Consider the following 18,024-nt stretch of genomic DNA (forward strand, 5'->3'; position numbering starts at 1 on the left):
CCTGAGCATCGAGCATCGAGCTCTCCCACACGTGCAGAGGCACTTACTGAGCCCCAAAAACCTGTGCTGCGGGGTATCTTTTGCCTTTTTATTGTGCAGGGATTAAAGCCTGGATGCCTCGATCAGAAAGCTGTCCTGATTGCTCACAAACTCTCAGCCTGCCCAGTTAAAACTGATTTAAAGAGACGGGAAAAGCAATGAGAAATCAACTCCTGCTCCGTCCTTTAAAACAAACTTAATTTTGATGCCTAATTTTGTGCAAGTCACTCATTCCTATTTCCTTTGCCAAGCTGCTTTTTAGTTTTGATCTCGCAGGGTGCTCACCCTCACAGGGAGGGAGGCTTTGATTGGGAGGAAGGAGAAACTCCTGGAGAGGAGAAAGGCTGAGGGAATAAAGGTACCTGCAGCACGATGCTGCCTCTGCCCCTCACCTGCTCTGTGACCTTGGGCATGTGGCTCTGGCATCTGGGCTTTGATTTCCCTGCTTTTAAAGGACGGGAAGCAATCAGTTTCCTCCTCCACATGATGTTCGGAATACAACGAACTGCAAAGTGCTGAACCCAAGCAGTAAAATCATTCCCGTAGCCTAATGACAGCTTCAGAGAAGTAGCAGAAAATATCCATTTCCCCATCTCTTTAAGCAGAGCTAATGAAAGAAAAGAAAGCCCCTGCCCTGGCTGAGAGCAAGCAGCAGCACTGCAAGTGATGCACCGAAATGTAGGGAGCACGCTGGAGTGCAGGAATTCAGTTACAAGGCTTGTTTGCAAATTAATGGCTAAATCAATTAAATGCAAGCATGGGATTTCTCTTGAGGAAAGTCTAGTCACGGTCGCAGGGAGAAGGGGAGGGGTTGTGGAGCAGGGATGACATAATCACGTTTGCGAATCACCAGCAGTGTGCATGCTTTAATCCATTAATGGGGTTTTTATCTGTGATCATAAAAAGCAGGTTACATTCAGCCTGGAAGGGAGTGAGGGTTGGAGGAGAGGGGAGGGGAGAGAGAGAAAGACAGAGAGGGAGAGAGAGGCAGAAAGCAAGGGAGAAAGAGAGCACAGTTCACTCGGTGGATTGCTCGCAAGCTTGGGGCTGATAATTGGGGATCTCAGGAGAGCAGCTTCTCAGAATAACACACTCTCCTCCGAATGGACCGACGGCAGACAGTGGTTCAGTCCTGCTGATATTTTTTAATCCCTCCTTGCAGTTTGATGGGCATTCCCAGTGCTTTTGTGCACGTCTCGGGAAGCGTTGACGTGGAAAGGAGCAGCGAGGAGGGGGAGGTTGGAGGAGAAAGCTGCAGCTCCTCTAAAAATACGGAGGGCATGCAGGGGAGCGAGCAGGCTGGGGAGGAGGGCGAGGCGGGGGCACCTCGCACCATGGTCCCCCGGTGCCGGCGCGGCGCAGTTTCGGAGATGTCCCTGCTGTGACTGGACGCACCATGAGCATCTGGGAGCTGCTCCTGGCTTTCGTGGTGGTGGTGCTGATGCTCGTGGCCCTGCTGGCCAACGTGCTGGTGCTGATGTGCTTCCTGTACAGCGCCGACATCCGCAAGCAGGTCCCGGGATTGTTCATCCTCAACCTCACCTTCTGCAACCTGTTGATGGCCGTCTCGAGCATGCCCCTGACCTTGGCTGGGATCATTTACAAAAGTCAGCCGGGAGGAGATCAGGTCTGCCACGTTGTGGGCTTCCTGGAGACTTTCCTCACCACCAACTCCATGCTGAGCATGGCAGCTTTGAGCATTGACAGGTGGATTGCTGTGGTCTTCCCTCTAAGTTACCACTCCAAAATGAGGTACCGAGACGCCGCTCTCATTCTGAGCTACACGTGGTTGCACTCGGCGTCGTTCCCCATAGTGGCAGCTTCTCTCTCCTGGCTGGGTTTCCATCACCTCTACGCCTCCTGCACGCTCTACAACAAGAGACCAGAGGATAGGACACAGTTTGTGATTTTCACTGGGGTCTTTCACGCCCTCAGCTTCCTCCTCTCCCTGGTAGTGCTGTGTTTCACATATCTCAAAGTGCTGAAGGTGGCACGGTTCCACTGTAAGCGCATCGACGTGATCACTATGCAGACCCTGGTGCTGCTTGTGGACATCCATCCCAGGTAAGGTTCTGTGAGTTCAGCAGCTGTTCCTGGCAGAAGAAGTGAGGAGGGGGCTCAGTAGATAGAGACTAATCTGTCTCACAGCAGGAGATGGGGAGGGGGAGGAAGCAAATAGCCTCTCAGCCTGTTTCTGCTCTGCACGGTTCTTTTCACTTGTGTTTAATTCTCTGATTGCTGAACTTAATTTTTGTTAGGCTTAAGGACTCGTTTTGGGAGGGAGAGCAAATGAACAGGCAGTTTTGGCCAAGCATGTACTTCCCTTTGAGACAGTGATCCGATCGCTGCCCTTTGTCTCTGAAGGTGGATTTAGTGGTCCATAGCTTTGCATATTTTGGGCACTGTCAGCCCAAAACCCGTTGCTGGATCCCTGAGAGGGAGGAGGCTGCACATGTCCCTTGGAGTTTGGAAGGGAAGCTGAGCGCTGCCTGCTGCTCCTTTTCCCAGTAGTTTCCCCATTGCTGTGCTCTCTGTAACTTTATCATTCCTGAATGCAGAGTCCTTAAGGGAATTACATCTGCAAAATTCATGTGCTCGAATGCCTGTACTTAAACCTTAAGTGAGAGAGAATTCAGTAGCAGTGCTAATGTGACAAACAAGGGATGTATAAAGCTCATTTCAAATGGGAGATTTTAGGCAAGTCCCTTGTGCCTCGAGACAAGAGGAGAAAAGTCCCCAGGGACAGGCAGGATTGTGGGCTGGAAGGAAAGAGCCAAAGAGGGAGAGGAATGTGTGCAGAAGTCACACCAGGAATTATGCATAAGCCATAAATCTTGCATGAATAATCGATGTATAGATCTGGAAGGGATGCAGGCTTGGTGTGTGATACCGGGAGGAAATCTGGCTGGAAGAGAGGAGAGCAGAGAGAGCAGAGAACAGAGAGAGAGGGCAGTCCCACGGCACACATCCCATCTGACCATCCCTGCTCCCCTTTGCTCCACCAGCCTCTCCATCTGCAGGCAGCCCGGAGCAGAGCTGCAGGGCTCCGAGCACATGTGGCTGTCCTCAAACACAGGTCATGGTGTGGGGGGGATGCCTGAGGCTGAGACAAATAAGTCTGGAAGGATCAGGGCAGGGCAGCACATTTTAGAGGGACAGAAACATTTGCTCAGAGGGAGAGAATTCTCCTGTTAAGCTGTTTGAGCTGTCTCTTGACCAAGAATGCAGAGCAGAACTTTGGGCAAGTCTTGTTGCCGTTCTTGAGAAATGCAGGGATAAATCTTCCCTTTATCACCAAGTCACACAGAGGAAAAAAACACCCTCCTGCCCTACGTGCTGTCTGCCTGATGAACTGTGCCTCGACTGCCTTAGTTCCTGCAGCATGAGGAGATGTGCTGGTTACTCCCAGGAAAGTGCCATAAACCCACCAGTGCTGTTTGAAACCCCGTTCATTTTGCCTAATGCTAAAAGTATGCCTGGACTGCACAGCAAAGTTTAGTAAAAGGGCAAAAATCTCAGTGTTGCTTCTCCTCCCCTGCATTTTTTGTGGTTGAGGTTGATTTGGGGGCGTTTGTGCATTTTGTGATGCTCTCTCCGCGGGGTGGATTCAGTGGGGCTGTGGGAATGATGCTTCCTCTCTTCAGGGAGACAGAGCTGTGCAGGCACTTTGCTGTGAGCAACCTGCACCACTGCCTTCACCTCTGGCACCAGGTGATTCTGGTGCCTCTCTCTACGGAGTTTTAGTTTATTTTCTACACAACAGAACTGATTTGACCCCTGCTCTAACCAGTGACAGTTCCTGCTGCTGAAAGGGGCAGATCTCAGGTCACCTGTGAGAGCTGCACAGGGGCTGCAGCTCTGCCGGCAGAGTCAGAGATGCTCAGGAGTCTCTGACAGAACAAAGGCATCATTTGCATTGTGTAACAGGCAATTTCTGGGTGCACTGTGGTACCTGACAGCACAGCTGTGGCTGCTGGGGGAGTCCAAATGGGAGAACAAAGTTTGCAATCCCACTTTAGACTACTCCTCTGGCTCTTTGCAGTTTCAACACTGGGAAATGTGTACAGACAATTTTCTGCTTCCCATGACTCAGAATCCACCCGCAGGGGGGTCTGGTGACAGGAGTTGTGACACATGGCTTTATTACCTGTGACTTAGAAAGACACGAGTGATCTCCTGAAGATCATCCAGGACAAGCACAAAGGAAACCTCCAAATACCCTGCAAATACGTGTGAGTGTTTAGGGCATGGGGAATTTCAAGTTAGCTGAGGCTTTTTTAGTGGATCCAGCTTTTTCTTTGTTCTTAAGACCAAAATATTTTGAGTATTGGGCAAAACTTCACTTTAGTGCTTAACCCATGTATTTCTTAATTTAAATTATCTGTAGTATCTTTTTGGTGTACCCAGCTCCACACATCTTAAGGTCCAATATCCCATAAACTTTGTTTAAAATACCAAACCTTCAAAGGGATATAGCTCAGATTTCCCAGGATATTAAAATCTTTAAACAAAAGCTTAGCCAATAATCCTGTTCTATTACTGATGTCACTGCTAGAACTCTCATGTGTCTTATCTTAGTGCATGACAGTGTGTGCAAAACCAAAATATTCATCTGTGTACATGGTCTACATGAAGGAGTGAGATAAAATACCTTCCTCTGTAATCTGGTATTTATTGGATACATCTGGAAGGGCTGAATAAAAGAAATGGGTTTAAGTCTACCAGGACAGTAATGGGTGAGCTCCAGGAGCAAGAGACAGCTTTGCATGTGCCAGAAAGGAAAAGATGTAACTGGGGAAACAGAGACAAAAATTACACCACCCTCTCCTCCCTAACAGCACCTTAATTGAACCTGTTTTGGAAATTCACTTTCCTGTATTGCCATTGCATTTAGGATATTCTGAATTTAAGAACATGGGTCTTAAACAAAGCTCATGAAACTCTCAGATAATTTTTCTGCACATAAAAATACTCCAAGTTCCCCAGCTCTTGTAGATTTGAAAGCGCACAGGTTCCCTTGAAAAGGTGGATTTTTTTTCCCTTCTCAGCTGTCATTTCTAGCTGCAAATAATCCACATATAGAACACGTAACACCTTTAAATGTGTCATATTCTTTAAGAGAAAGAAAATTTGTTATGAGAACAAACTTTTCTTCCAGTATATATTTCATCACGTCGTGTTAGCTGCTCTGAACCTGGCAATGTAAGACCAAATTTAGGATGGAACAAAAGAAACACTTTTTCTTTAACACAAGCAAAGGAACTCCTTGCCACAGAGATCACTGAAACACAGTGAGATCCTCAGGACACAACATGTGTTTGGGTGTTGATAAAACATTTACAGATGAAGTAAATAATGTAAGGGTATGGCCATGAGCCTCAGAGCTGTGAGAGTGGAGCTGGAGAGTGAGTCATCAATTAAAAATTTACAACAAAAATGGAAAGACCAATGCCAAACAATTTGGTTTAAAAAAAAAATAATCTATAAATATATATATATAAGTGCAGGACATGGGCCAGCCCATTCAGTTTGCCTGAGAAGTGACTGTGTCACTGTGGGATCTGTGCAAGGAGTCAGCAACTCTGCCATGTGCACAGAGACGGGTTCAGGATGCCAGTCTGGCTTTGCTGTGCCCTTTCCAAAGGGATTTACTGAGGTACAGGCAGTTCTGGCACTGTGGGAGATACCAGTGCTGCCCAATCCACCAGCCTGGAGTGGACAGGAGCTCACCCACTTCCCTCAGAAACCACAGGGAGCACAGGAGTCCCTCAAACAGGCAGAGGAGGAGTGAGCTTTCACATTAATCACTGTTTTCACAAGCCAATGTGCTGATTTCAGGGATTTTTTTTTGCACTGAAAGCAAAGTCTCAGCCCTACTGGCACCCTGAGGAGATTCAGAACTTCTGGTGGGCTGCTGAGACCACCAACAGAAAACTCAAAGGAAAAGCTCCTGTCCCAAAATACCATCGGTAGGAAAGAAACCAAAGTGCGACTGATTTGCAATTGTTTAGTTAGAAACAGGGCTGGTTTGAGGTGAGGAATGAGGATATCCCAGACTGTGGATTTATGAAACAATTCCAGCTTTGGGGAGCATTCAGCCCTGCAGATCTGGTGGGAGGTTTATGGCCACACAGCTCACAGCTCTGGGACAGTGAGAGCTCCCATGTTGGGCTGGAGGTTCACAGTGTTCTTTTTCCCGTTATGATTTTGTTGGGTTTTTTGGGTATCTTGCTGGGACATTTCTCCTCTCCAAGGCAGTGGTGTTGGAATTCCTGTGTCTAGGGAAGAAGCATGTTGCCTATCCCACTCTGGATATATGGGGATTTTTGAAGAAATTTTGAATGAGTTAGAGACAGGACCTCTGAACTGCTTTTGATGATGAGGTTTATTTTCTTATCTTTGACATAGGAAGGGTGAGTTAGGCTCACATCTTCACTGCATGGTTCAGGAGGTCCCAAGACCCTCAGTTACAAGACCTTTTAAGGAGTTATTGACCAATTAAACACTGCCAAAAGGGATATTTATGTTTTTGACCCAATCCTTAAATATTTTGTCTTATGGCCCTGTGCTACAGAGTCAGCTTTCTTAGCCAATCATGTTATGACACACAAACCTACAGTACTGCATTTTAATCTCCTTGTTTACCTCTGTAACTACTTTATTTATTATATCCTAAACTCTAAAACTCAGAACTTTCCTCTTTTTAACTTAATATGTCTCTGCTTTAAACTACAAATCCACATTCTCACTTCTAGCACCTAAGTTTGGAAGCCTTTTCCAAGGTCTCAGATCAAATCCTGTGTTCTAAGCTTTGGCTTACAAGCCCAAAGTTCTGAGAATTCCCTGCATTTTTGATTCAAACAGGATATATTCCAAATCTTTGAGTATTTTACCTGCGAATACAGCTTACAGTAGTTCAAGAAGGAGCTGCAAACTGAATTCAGGGACAAATTCCACCAATTTTTCTATAGATCAATTGCCATAATGGGGGTGTGTGGATACAAACATACAACCAGGAACTTTGTGGAGGGTAAGACGAACAGAGAATTCATTAATATTTGGTTTTGTCCCATTTGAAGGCAGTGCGCCTGTTATCGGTTTACACAATTAAAACAGATTTTTCTCCATCATTCCATGGTGAAGCCATTGGGAATTGTTACTGGTGTTGTTGGTGACTGATGCTCTGCTTTGTGTTGGATGTCACACAGCGTGCGGGAGCGTTGTCTGGAGGAGCAGAGGAGACGGAGGCAGCGGGCGACCAAGAAAATAAGTACCTTCATTGGTACTTTCATACTTTGCTTTGCACCTTATGTAATCACAAGGTAAGTGGGAACCTCCATCCTGGAAAAGGCTGCTGAGATGCACTCCTGGCCCAGGGAAGTAGGGCACTCTGAGCCAGGACAGGATTGAGGTCTCCTGGGGAAATCCGACGCGCTGTTTCCACTCCTGTAATGGAAGTTGCAATTACAGAGCTAACAAATGATGTAAAATGTCCCAGTGCTTCTCCTCTCAGTCCTGATGCAGTCTGAGGGGCAGATGCTGCTCACTCAGCCCAGTCAATGTGCTGCTTGCATGGGAGGGATTTAGGAAGTCAGTCCATAAGGATTTGCAGGTGATGCCTCAGGTTTTGGCTTTTCTATTTTTCAGATTCTCTGCTGCTTTAGTGTGTGGGTCTGAGCTTTATATCAGGGGGTGGTGAGCTCAGCACAGAGCAGGGAGACAAAACAATTCCTTCTCCAGCTGGGCACCAAGGACAAATGATCCAAATCTCATCCAGGAGCACAAACCCCATGGGCTGGAGAGAGAAAAACAAGCAGGGTGGGACTGCCTGGGCTAAAGCTGGAATGGGACAATGAACTCCAAGGTGCCAATGGAGCAGAACTGATCCCAGGGAGAGCCCCCTGGAGCGCTCGTGCATTTTGTGACCATTTTGGTTCATTTGGGTGCAGCCCTGGCTGGGCTCTGGTGCTGCCCAAGGTGGATCCATGGAGGAGATCCTTTAATAAATCCCTGCTTTATTCTGTAACTCTGTCCAGCCTCTGCTCTAGGACAGCCTTCACAAGGCATCACAGACATTTTTTTTATCTTTTTTTTTTTTTTTTGTCACCTACTGCTCTGATTGACTTCCCAGTCCAGGGGTTGATGTCCAGGGAAAATCTTGCCTGAATAGCTCAGACTGTAAAAATTTGGTCAACAAGATTCAGCTGAGGTGAGAACAGAATCCACAGACTTAAACAGTTTTGTCTGATTGGGTAGGGTTTATTAGTCATAAATATCAAATATCAAAGCTGTGCTGGTTCATAACTGAAAAATCTTCACATGATTTATGGTAGATATCTTTCCAGCTTATCTTTGGAAATGGCTTCTGTGGGAAACACTAAATTACTCCTGTGAAATAAAAAGTGTTAGAAAGTGAGTACTTCCAGAAAAAAGGTTATCTGGCTGTTAAAGGAAATTTACAACTTGCATTCTTTTTCATAAGATTTTGGAAAAACTGAGATGCTGCTATGCACAACAGAGAAAGAAAAAAGGAATTAAAGTATCTCCTATTCCAATACTGTTAAGTAGAAATTAGTGGAGCTGACCTCATTCAAACTCAGATCCAACTTGAAAAAAATCATTGAAAAATCTGGATTAAGAGTCAATATAATTGAACACTTGGCCAACTGTGAGCTTTTCCAATTCAGTGCAATACCCTGAATTCACAGAAATAGAAAATTAAAGTAATTTACTAGAATTACCTTCATTGTCACTTCATGGCCACAAGACACCACTGCAAGCCATGCACTTAAATAGTATGAAACGACTTGTAATTAAGGACATTTAGCCTTAATTCTCAAGCTGAAAGATATTAAAGTACTTGTCTTTTTGCAAATGGTTAATTTTCATTTCATGTTAGGTCTCTGAACTTACTAAAAATCCTCCCAGTCACAGAATAGGTGGCAGCTCATCCTGAGTGACACTGAGTGCTCTAAGCAGAGCTGTCAGGAGTATTTCTGTGCTCCTGCAAAGGCATCTCAGCGCTCAGGCACCACCTCCCCACCTCCTCTTCACTCCATGGCATCCCAGTTTGTGTCCCAGTAGCCTCAAAATACAGAAGAGGGGGTAGAAAAATCCTGAGCCTCCTCCCTTTAGTCTGTACAAGGATCACTTCAATGTTCTCCTGCTGAGGAGCAGCTTCTCCACAGAGGGTGATGGTGAGGAGGGGGAAATGCAGGGACCTGGATGCATGAGGATGCTTTGGGGTAGGGTGGGAGCTGGTCAGACGTGTCAGGAGGGGTGAAGTCTCCCACATTCCTGGTCTTTTCAACTCTGACATGAGTAAAAAGATCACTGCATATCATTGTCACTGCTAGAAATGAAGGGATGGGACTATTTTCAAGCTAAGAGTTATTTATTGCTCAGATAAATATCAATCTCAGAGTCCCTGAGATTTTAGAGGAGCAGGCATTTGGCCATAGCTCAAGAGCAGTCACAAGTTCTTTGTTATAAGGTGATGCAGAACTGTCTAACCCAATGACAGTTGCCACGGGGTTTATTTTGCTTTTCTAACCCATCACCTTTACTCACTTCTGCTGCACTCTGGATACTTTAATGGGCTTCTAACTCACAGCACACATCTGCTTCTCTTAAAACTTCTAAACTCTCAGCTTGTTCCAAACAACCCCACACTTACATTAGAAACCCTTCACCATCTCACCCACACAGTTTCTCACTTAAGGCATTTTCTCACCTACAACTATAGAAATACAAGTTTATGATTTTTCTGCCTAATATCTGTGTATTGTACTTTTACATCAATCTAAGCTTTTTCTAAGGCTGCAGATCAAACCCTTCAGTGTCTGTGGGAGTTTCTGTTTTTCCAATTCCCACAACTGAACAGCAGGCTGAAGGGGAATTCCCTCCCCGAGAGCCCTTGCTGGACATGTGCAGGATTGGGCGCTCCAGGACACTCATCCCTACCTGCCCTGAGCCTCACACACAGGGCTGAGCATCCAGACACCCAGGGGATTGGGAGAATTGGATTTTCATTGTGTGAGCAAGTGTGGAATTGTGTGTAATTTCTGGACTACATCCAGTGCTTTGCATGCTCAAGAGGGACACGATCAATCACAGTGCGAGCCGTGGACAGGAGTCAGGACTGCCTTGCTCAGCCTCTCCTAATCAGCAATATACTTCAATTAAACATGCTTTTAAGTACTCCCTGAACTGGGGGCTGACAGCAGCAAATCACAAGGTTTCATTATAACATCTTCCTGTTTCCACACTAAAAATATTCCTTGAACAAGTGAAGGAGTTGTGCTCATAACCCCAGGCACATAAATGCTTCTCTGGGTAAACCAGAGTTTTTCAGATCACACTGGGGTAAAAATCAGATTAGGCACTTCATTTATCAAGAAAACACCCTTCTAATTAGTTCAGGAGATGACCTTAAATAGCATATCAGAATCTGATTGTCTTTGATCCAGTGTTTCCACTTTACCAGCATGACAGGTGTAATCCCCCCATTATATATTTCTAGGCATAGCTTGTTTTCTGTTTTGTAAAATAATGTGCTGGTACACATTTCTTCCTTTGCTATCTTTATCATTATGCAATTAAATATACTTGTTCCAAACCTCTTTTCCTCCAAGGAACTTTTTCGTAAGAAAAATGAAGATAAGCCATGCAAGTTTCTAAATTTCATTTCCAACTCCAGGCATTTCATACTGTAATACAGAACTCTGCTCATGTAAATTAATAAATGCTGTCAATGTGTGAGGAAATTTGCCTTAAATTAAAAATCCTGAAGTAATAGCAGACAGAAGTTCATAATCCCAAGCCCTCAGGTTACAGAGGAAGATGGTGAAACGGGCAGAAGATGACTAAAATTCTGTTGTATCATCTCTGGGGGATAGGGGGTAAGCAAACCCTGGTTTTGAACTGTTGTTTGCCCTCTGCATATGCAGATCCTGCTTGGGCACACACAAAGCAAAATTCTGCAATTTGTGTTCTTCAGCATCCCAGCTGAGTGGGCACATGTTCAGTAAAATATTTTAGTGTAGTGATTAAATGCACATGTAAATAAAGTATTTCCAGTGTGCATTATGTGTGTAGAGATCAAGGTCACACTCTTCAGCATGGCATTCTTGTTTGTTTACTGAAGGGGAAATAAAATAATTGGATAGCCATGTGAAATGACACACTCTACAGAGTTGTAAGTTTCTAAAATATGAACAATATATCACAGCAAAAGAGCTTAAAGCTTTGAAATAAAAAGATTTTGAAGACCAGACAGTAGAAGAGAGGCTTATGAAAGCAATGCAGGGAATTATGTAGTTGATACTGTAAAATTTAATTTACAGGTAGCACTGAAATATTAATGTTCCTTCACTGAAAATGTCTTCTTTTAGGCTGAAACTTTTCATGAAAATGGAAGCTGTGCATACAATTTCCCTCACAAATGAGAAACAAAACCTTTCAAAGGCAATAAATTCTGTGATGTGCCTTGAAAGGCTGACATTTATTTGTACATGAAATGGAAATGCATAGCTCAGGGTTTGGCTACATTTCTGTGTTTGCTGCTTGATAACAGCAAATGTAATTTACTATAAAAAATAATACATGAGAATTGAAAAATGTGTAAATGTCAAGGAAGCTTACAGAACGCAAGGAAAATATTTAAGATCTTGTTAATAAAAGTGTAGGCTTTTCATTTGATCAGTCAATGAAGGTAAAATTAGCAAGTCTAAGCTTGCAACCCTGAAGTGTCTGCTTGATGTGCTTTAAATGGAGATAGTTAATGTCTCATAGAAGTGACTGACAGAGCCTCAGACACAAATTTGTCATATTTTGGTTATTCAAGCCATCCGCTGAATTTAATTAAACGTAATCAAATTCACATCTGTAAAGCACTCAGTAAAAATAAATCATCCAAATGAGATTCAACGTGGTGAAATTCAAAACATGAAGTAGGCATTGAATAAATGAAGTGGAGAACAACAAGGATGGCTCATGGTAGATTACAAAGCAAATATGACTCAGTATATGATTAATTTCCAAATTGTCAATTCTCATTTTAGAACACGTTAACGTGGATGCCTTAAGTTGCATTTTATTAAAGAGAGAATACACCAGATGAGACCACCTGGAAACTTGAGCAAATGAAAATTATGTCTCAGTTCTCATCTTTGTAGGAAATATAAAGACCATGAATTACCAGGAGAGGTTGAAAGAACATTCATTTAGTTGAGATGAGAGAGAAATGGGACAGATTAAGGTTCTTTGAGGCTTCAGAGCTGCTGAGCCAAGCAACACCAGTGGAGTGGCACAAACAATTCCCAAATATTTTCATGTGACAATCCCTGGTCACCTGAAATGTCCCTCACATTGACTGGACTGTGACATCTGCCAGCATTATTTTAAATAATACATTGTAGTGAAAGGTTATGAAATGGAATGACTGAGGAAAAATAATCCTTATCTCCAAACTGCTCAAAGTACCAACCTTATTGTCATTGCTGCTGCAGGAGCCACCCTTCAGAATGTTCTTTGGAAGTGCTGCTTTGTCTGGAGAAACGTGAACAACTGAAGTATTTTCCTAAAGATTTAACACCTGCTGCTGCAGGCAGGTCCAGCAAAGACCTGACCTGCCACGTGGGGTTCTGTAACAGCACACGTGGCTCTTTGACCTCTGTAAAATCAATAGTTTCTAACAGCTACAGAGCCATATTGAACAGAGCTGCCCTTTGATGCTGCTCAAAGGCGTGGGGAGTTATCAATATTTCCCTGTCAAAAATGCTCTCAGTGCACAGTGAACTATCTGGGCTAGTGTAGGTATGAACAGTATATTAAGCTCTTTCCTCTCCCCCTCCCCTAATGATTTAAAAGTTTTGTCTTGCTAAATTTGTTGCAAATGTGAATCCTTGCCCTTTGAACTGGCCAGTTTTTAAATTCAAGGTACGATACGTCATCTCTCAGCGATGAATTTTCCGTGTGTGCTCCTACAACTCAAACTGTTCAAAGGCATTGAGCTCTCTCCAGGAGCTGGACTGGCCAAAAGAGCTGGGTAGCCCTGGTGAGGTGATTCAGGTCTAGAGGGGACCCAGAACCACGAGTTCTGACTGATGCTGGGTTTTTAGGTTGCTCACAGAAGAGGAATTTTATTCCCCTGAGACCAAGCAATGGCACTTTGGCAAACAGGCCTCAAGTTTACATTTGCAGCCTTTAAAATTTTTAAGAGAAGGACAATATACACATTTTCATGAGTAGGGCTTTCTTTTCTTTAGTTTTGTTGCAATTGCCCAACAATAATTTGAGGGTGTGGGGTGGGTTAATGTAATTTTTAATGTTGACTCTTTCACCCTCCCTCTCTCCCCAGACTTGTTGAATTATCCTCTGTGGTCCACATCAGCTCCCACTGGGGGATCATTTCCAAGTGCTTAGCTTACAGCAAAGCTGTTTCAGACCCTTTTGTGTACTCTTTGCTACGGCACCAGTACAAGAAGACGTGGAAGGACATCATAAACAAGATCCTCAAGAGAAGCTCCATCAACTCCTCGGCGCTGGCGGGCGAGTCGCACACCCGGAACCCTCCGCAGCTGAACGAATGAGGAGCCTGGTATGGGACCTGCCAAGTGATATTTGGGAAACAACAGCAACTGGCCCACCCCTAGTAGCTCTCCTCAGCTGTCCAGGTTTTGGGAGGCGGCTGTGGGCAGGGTGAAGTCCAGACTGTGTCCCTCCAGCAGCCCAGGTAACATCCAGGCTGCTCTGGACCTCCTCCCTCCGACTGGAAGAGCGCTATTGATCCGTGGTCCTGCAGGCTCCACAAATACAAATCTCCCATTGATTTCCATCAGCAGCTGCATTTAGAGATAAAAAAACAGTCCTCAGCAGAGGGATTCATGAAGGTAATGGGGAGCAATCTGCTGCTGGTGGAAGATTATTCTGAAAAGCTGCACAAGGATATTTGTGCTGTGTTTGCTGTTGGCTGCAGGTAAAGCTCCTTCTGATGTAGCTGCCAATGTGGCTCTACAAAAACGACCCCATCCTCGTGGCTTGAGAAGGTTGTTTGTAGAAAATATCTTAATGGGAAAAGCTTAAAAAAAACCCAGTCTAAATATTCATCCAGTGCCCAATGCAGTTCAGCCTTTTCTGATATATATTTTAGGAAGAATCACGTAGAATTGAAGGAAGAGAAAAACTACTTTTGGAGTGTGCTGGATTCAGCCATGTCTTCTCTAAATTTTTAAAGTTATTTACATAGAATCCCACTAATATTCTCCCCATTAAATTTCAGGGAAATACAAATGGTAGACAGGGTGGAAAGGTCAGGATGCCTCCTGCCTACCTTCCATATATCTGAGCTCTTGAATAGCTGGATTTTGCCCAAAGCTGCAGATCTGGGCCCTGTGCCCAGGAGGGAAAATAACAAATCTCTTTTTCTGAGGAGTTATTAATCATGTGGTTTTTTCCCACTTAAAGGAAAGATGAGCCTAAATCTGAGTTTCAAGTATAATTTCCAAAGCAAGTGGAGCACAAATAATAGGCCTCCCCCCCTCTCCACCATGAAAGTGGAGCCAATAATCTGAATCCACATCTGAATGTGCAAATCTCTGGAGGTGTCAGTACAAATCTTTATAGCTCTGGATTGTAGTTCTGCATAGGAACATTATTAACATTTACCATGCACTCAGATGCCTGCCCAGATTTTAAAACAGGCTTGGTTAATTAGGCTTCATGAATGCAATGGCAGCTTCAATAACAGCTGGCACAACTGGCTGTACTGCCATCCATCCCTGCTCACATCCCAGCTGTCAATGCCATTCTGAGGAAATAAGGCCTCAACTTGTAAAAAATGTGGGATTACTTTTTACTTGCCACCTTCTCCCATGCAAGAGAAGGGCTTGGTATGTTGCAAGAAAAAAGTCCACTGTTGAATTTTCTGGCCTCTGATTCAAAGCCCAGCCTGGGGACTCCATGAGGGGCTTCATCCCAAAGTCAGTGAATGTGGGGTAGTACCTCAGTTATTATCTGAACATTATCAGCTACCATGTAAATTAAAATTTTCAGCTTAAATCTTAATTTCAATTATAAAAAATACCATAATTACAATAAAATCCACACATCATTATAGCCACAGAATTTAAGAAAGCTTTTACAACACTGCATTCAAACGAGCCCTTAGCCAGGTTAAATAGTCTACCTCATCTTAATAATTTTGCTTCTTAGGCTTAACATAATTTTCTCAGGTGCAATAGACAAAAACACCCAATTCAATACTTGTTTCTTAGGAAATTCAAGACATATTGATGATTGGATTGTATTAGAATACAGGATGTTAGAAAGTTGAATATTATTGAGTTTAAAAAGATAAAAAGCTCCATATTGAGCATGTTTGACTTAAATTGCACCAGGAAAGGCCACAGCTGTTGTAAACTTACACATGGAGCTGATGCCAAAGCCAATGGGAGGTTTGTATGTCAATAAGGGCAGCTCCAGAAACATTTAAACCTTCAATTTCAATTTTTAGTAAGCTAATTTCCCAGGAGAAAAAAGCATAATCCGTTTAGGATGTCTAGTGAAAGATGGAGAATACAGCACTGGACTTGTCTCATTATGCTTGTGTATCACAGTCAGTCACTGATTGATTTATATCCCACCATGAGCAATAAATCTCTCCCCTTGTATGTGTTTAAAAATTTGTCTCTCTTTCATGGTGCCTTTCTTCCCTAATTAATCTTATAACAGAGAATATATATAATTTCCCCTTCCTTGCATCAGCTCTCTGTCATATTTTGACCATCTGAAGCAAGCAGGAGTTGTAAATGCTGATGCTTGACAAACTGCCTCAGTACACGAAATAAAAACACCACCCCAACATTTCCTGATGACATTTTATAGGAGACTCAAAATATGATACTGTGGCTTGTTAAGTGCTAGATTTTCAGCTGAATTCTTATAGGCAACTGGTAAAATTTTCTAAAATGTGTGTCTCAGTGCTGAATGTAGATATGAGTAACTTATCTGTCTGCTGAGTATTATATGTACTATATAACACTCTGACTTACTAGAGTGAGCTAAAATCATGCTGGTAAATGTAATGCACAGTATTTATGATGTCTGCTCATGAAGCAGAGCTGTTCTCTTGTCTAACACACGTGTGTGCAAGGGGGGGGTTGGGGAATTTCCATTTGTTGCTTAAATATTTTTTGAAAAATTTGTCAAGTTTGGCTGCAACCTGTGCCCAAAGTCTGGAGCTGCATGTGCAAAATCTGGGCAGCTGCTTAGGCAATATGCAGATTTCTGTTTGTTGTATCTGTGACCCATATGCAATATCTACTCCTCACACGCATGTTCAATTAACATTTCCTTCATCTCTTGTGAATTTGGCAGGCAGAGCACTGGCAGATGATTAAGAAAATGTAGTCCACCACGTTGTTTTGTGGATTCTGAGCTTTCTCCTTTGTTCATTTGAACGGTTTTTACACCATTTCAGAGGCCTGACTGTGAGCTGTGATCCTGGTTTCTGTTGTGCTCTTGAGCCACTTTGTATGTGAAGATCTGGGTAATTGCAATTGGCAAAACAATGAGAGATTAATAAGGGTTTGTTGAACAGTTATTAAGTACCAGGCCCTCTCTTGACATAAATCAAAATAATGGTGGTTTCACCTGAGGATTGGGTCCATTAGATGATTTTATCCAGGGTTTATAGATTTCTTCTCTATGTGTAGGGCCCTGTTTTTATGGTGTTTACAAATGGAAGGATGTAAACAGGATTTAGGGAGTTCCTCTGATGTGCAAATGCTCACTCCCAATGTCAGGCAGCCACATAACTAATTCAGTTCTATCCCTGTTCTTACACTTGGAGTAGATGACCCTAAAAACCTCTTTTCAGTAGCCCCAAATCAGACTTTTTAGAGCTTTCTTTATGTCTGAAAAAAAACCCAACAAAACCAAAAACATACAAACCTAGAGATTAAAAACACTTCAGACAAATCCTTATGGAGCCTGAAGACTGCTGCAGCTGTAGCCACACATATCACATCATCCCAGACCAGCTGAGATTGGAAGGAACCTCAAAAAGCCCCCAAAATCCACATCCCTGCCTCTGGCAGTGATTTACCCTCTCAGTTTTGCCAATGCATCTAGGTAATGATCTTGATCTGCTTCAGGTCAACAGTAAAATCTTCTGGAAAGGATTTTTTTTCTAAAAAATAACTTTGAGAAGACATTTTAGGCTAAACTTCAAAAAGAAAAAAAAATGGAAATTTTAGTCATTATTTCCAAAAAACATTTAGTTTTAGCCATTTTAGACTAAGCTTCGAAAACCAGCTGTATCAGAACATCTTTAGAGGTTCCAAAAGTGAGGCAGGAATGGATGTGAATGGGGGCTGGGAAGTCCAAACTGGCTTTGCTGCAATGGTTTGGGACTCCTTGGCTGCAGTGAGCTTTTCCCATGCCCTGTTTCCACTTCTCCAAGTCTCTCAGACCTTCACTCATTCCAGAGAAAAAGGTGAAAATCCTGTCAAAGCCCTGTAGCTGTGCCGTGGATTGGGCTGAGGCTGCAGGAGCAGCGCAGCTGCCACAAGAGGATCTTTCTGGGTTTGGGAAGACTCTCATGGTCTTCAGATGGTTTTTATGGGAACTGCTCAAACAGTTTGAATGACCAGGGAGTCTAATTTATAAAGTCCAAGAGGTTTAGGTCACTTGCAGAATGGGAATTTTTCAGGACCTACATACCTAAGGTTTCAAAGCTCCCTCACCTCTCTTAATCCTAAATGAAGTTTCTGAATATCTTGTCCTATTAATTTTTATGTGTGCAGTGAATATCGCTGGAATAACACTTTGGAAATTGCTTTTCTCTGCTGTTAGGTCTTTCTTCTCCCCACACTCTTCTGATTAAACAAAGCTTAAAAGCAGAGACTTCACACCTCTGTCAGCTCGTTGTTACTTGACTAAAAATCACTGATCATCACGAAAAGCTCAGTTAGCTCCTGACCC

At 43.4% G+C, this 18,024-nt stretch overlaps 1 protein-coding gene across 1 annotated transcript; it reads left to right on the plus strand.

The window, feature by feature from the left end:
• Positions 1-559: 559 nt before the first annotated feature.
• On the plus strand, positions 560-17,535 carry GPR26 (G protein-coupled receptor 26). Its single transcript, XM_002189725.5, has 3 exons — positions 560-2,103; positions 7,248-7,361; positions 13,400-17,535. Exons 1-3 carry the CDS (start codon positions 1,436-1,438, stop codon positions 13,629-13,631), a joined length of 1,014 nt encoding a protein of 337 aa, XP_002189761.2. The 5' UTR covers positions 560-1,435; the 3' UTR covers positions 13,632-17,535.
• The last annotated feature ends 489 nt before the right edge of the window (positions 17,536-18,024 follow it).

Source organism: Taeniopygia guttata, chromosome 6, assembly GCF_048771995.1.
Source record: "Taeniopygia guttata chromosome 6, bTaeGut7.mat, whole genome shotgun sequence".
Lineage (NCBI taxonomy): Eukaryota > Metazoa > Chordata > Aves > Passeriformes > Estrildidae > Taeniopygia > Taeniopygia guttata.

Coding starts and splice junctions, on each gene's coding strand:
- GPR26 (XM_002189725.5), top strand. CDS start 1,436: ATGAGCATCTGGGAGCTGCTCCTGGCTTTCGTGGTGGTGGTGCTGATG. Junction 2,104..7,247: donor CTTGTGGACATCCATCCCAG/GTAAGGTTCTGT, acceptor GATGTCACACAG/CGTGCGGGAGCGTTGTCTGG. Junction 7,362..13,399: donor GCACCTTATGTAATCACAAG/GTAAGTGGGAAC, acceptor CTCTCTCCCCAG/ACTTGTTGAATTATCCTCTG.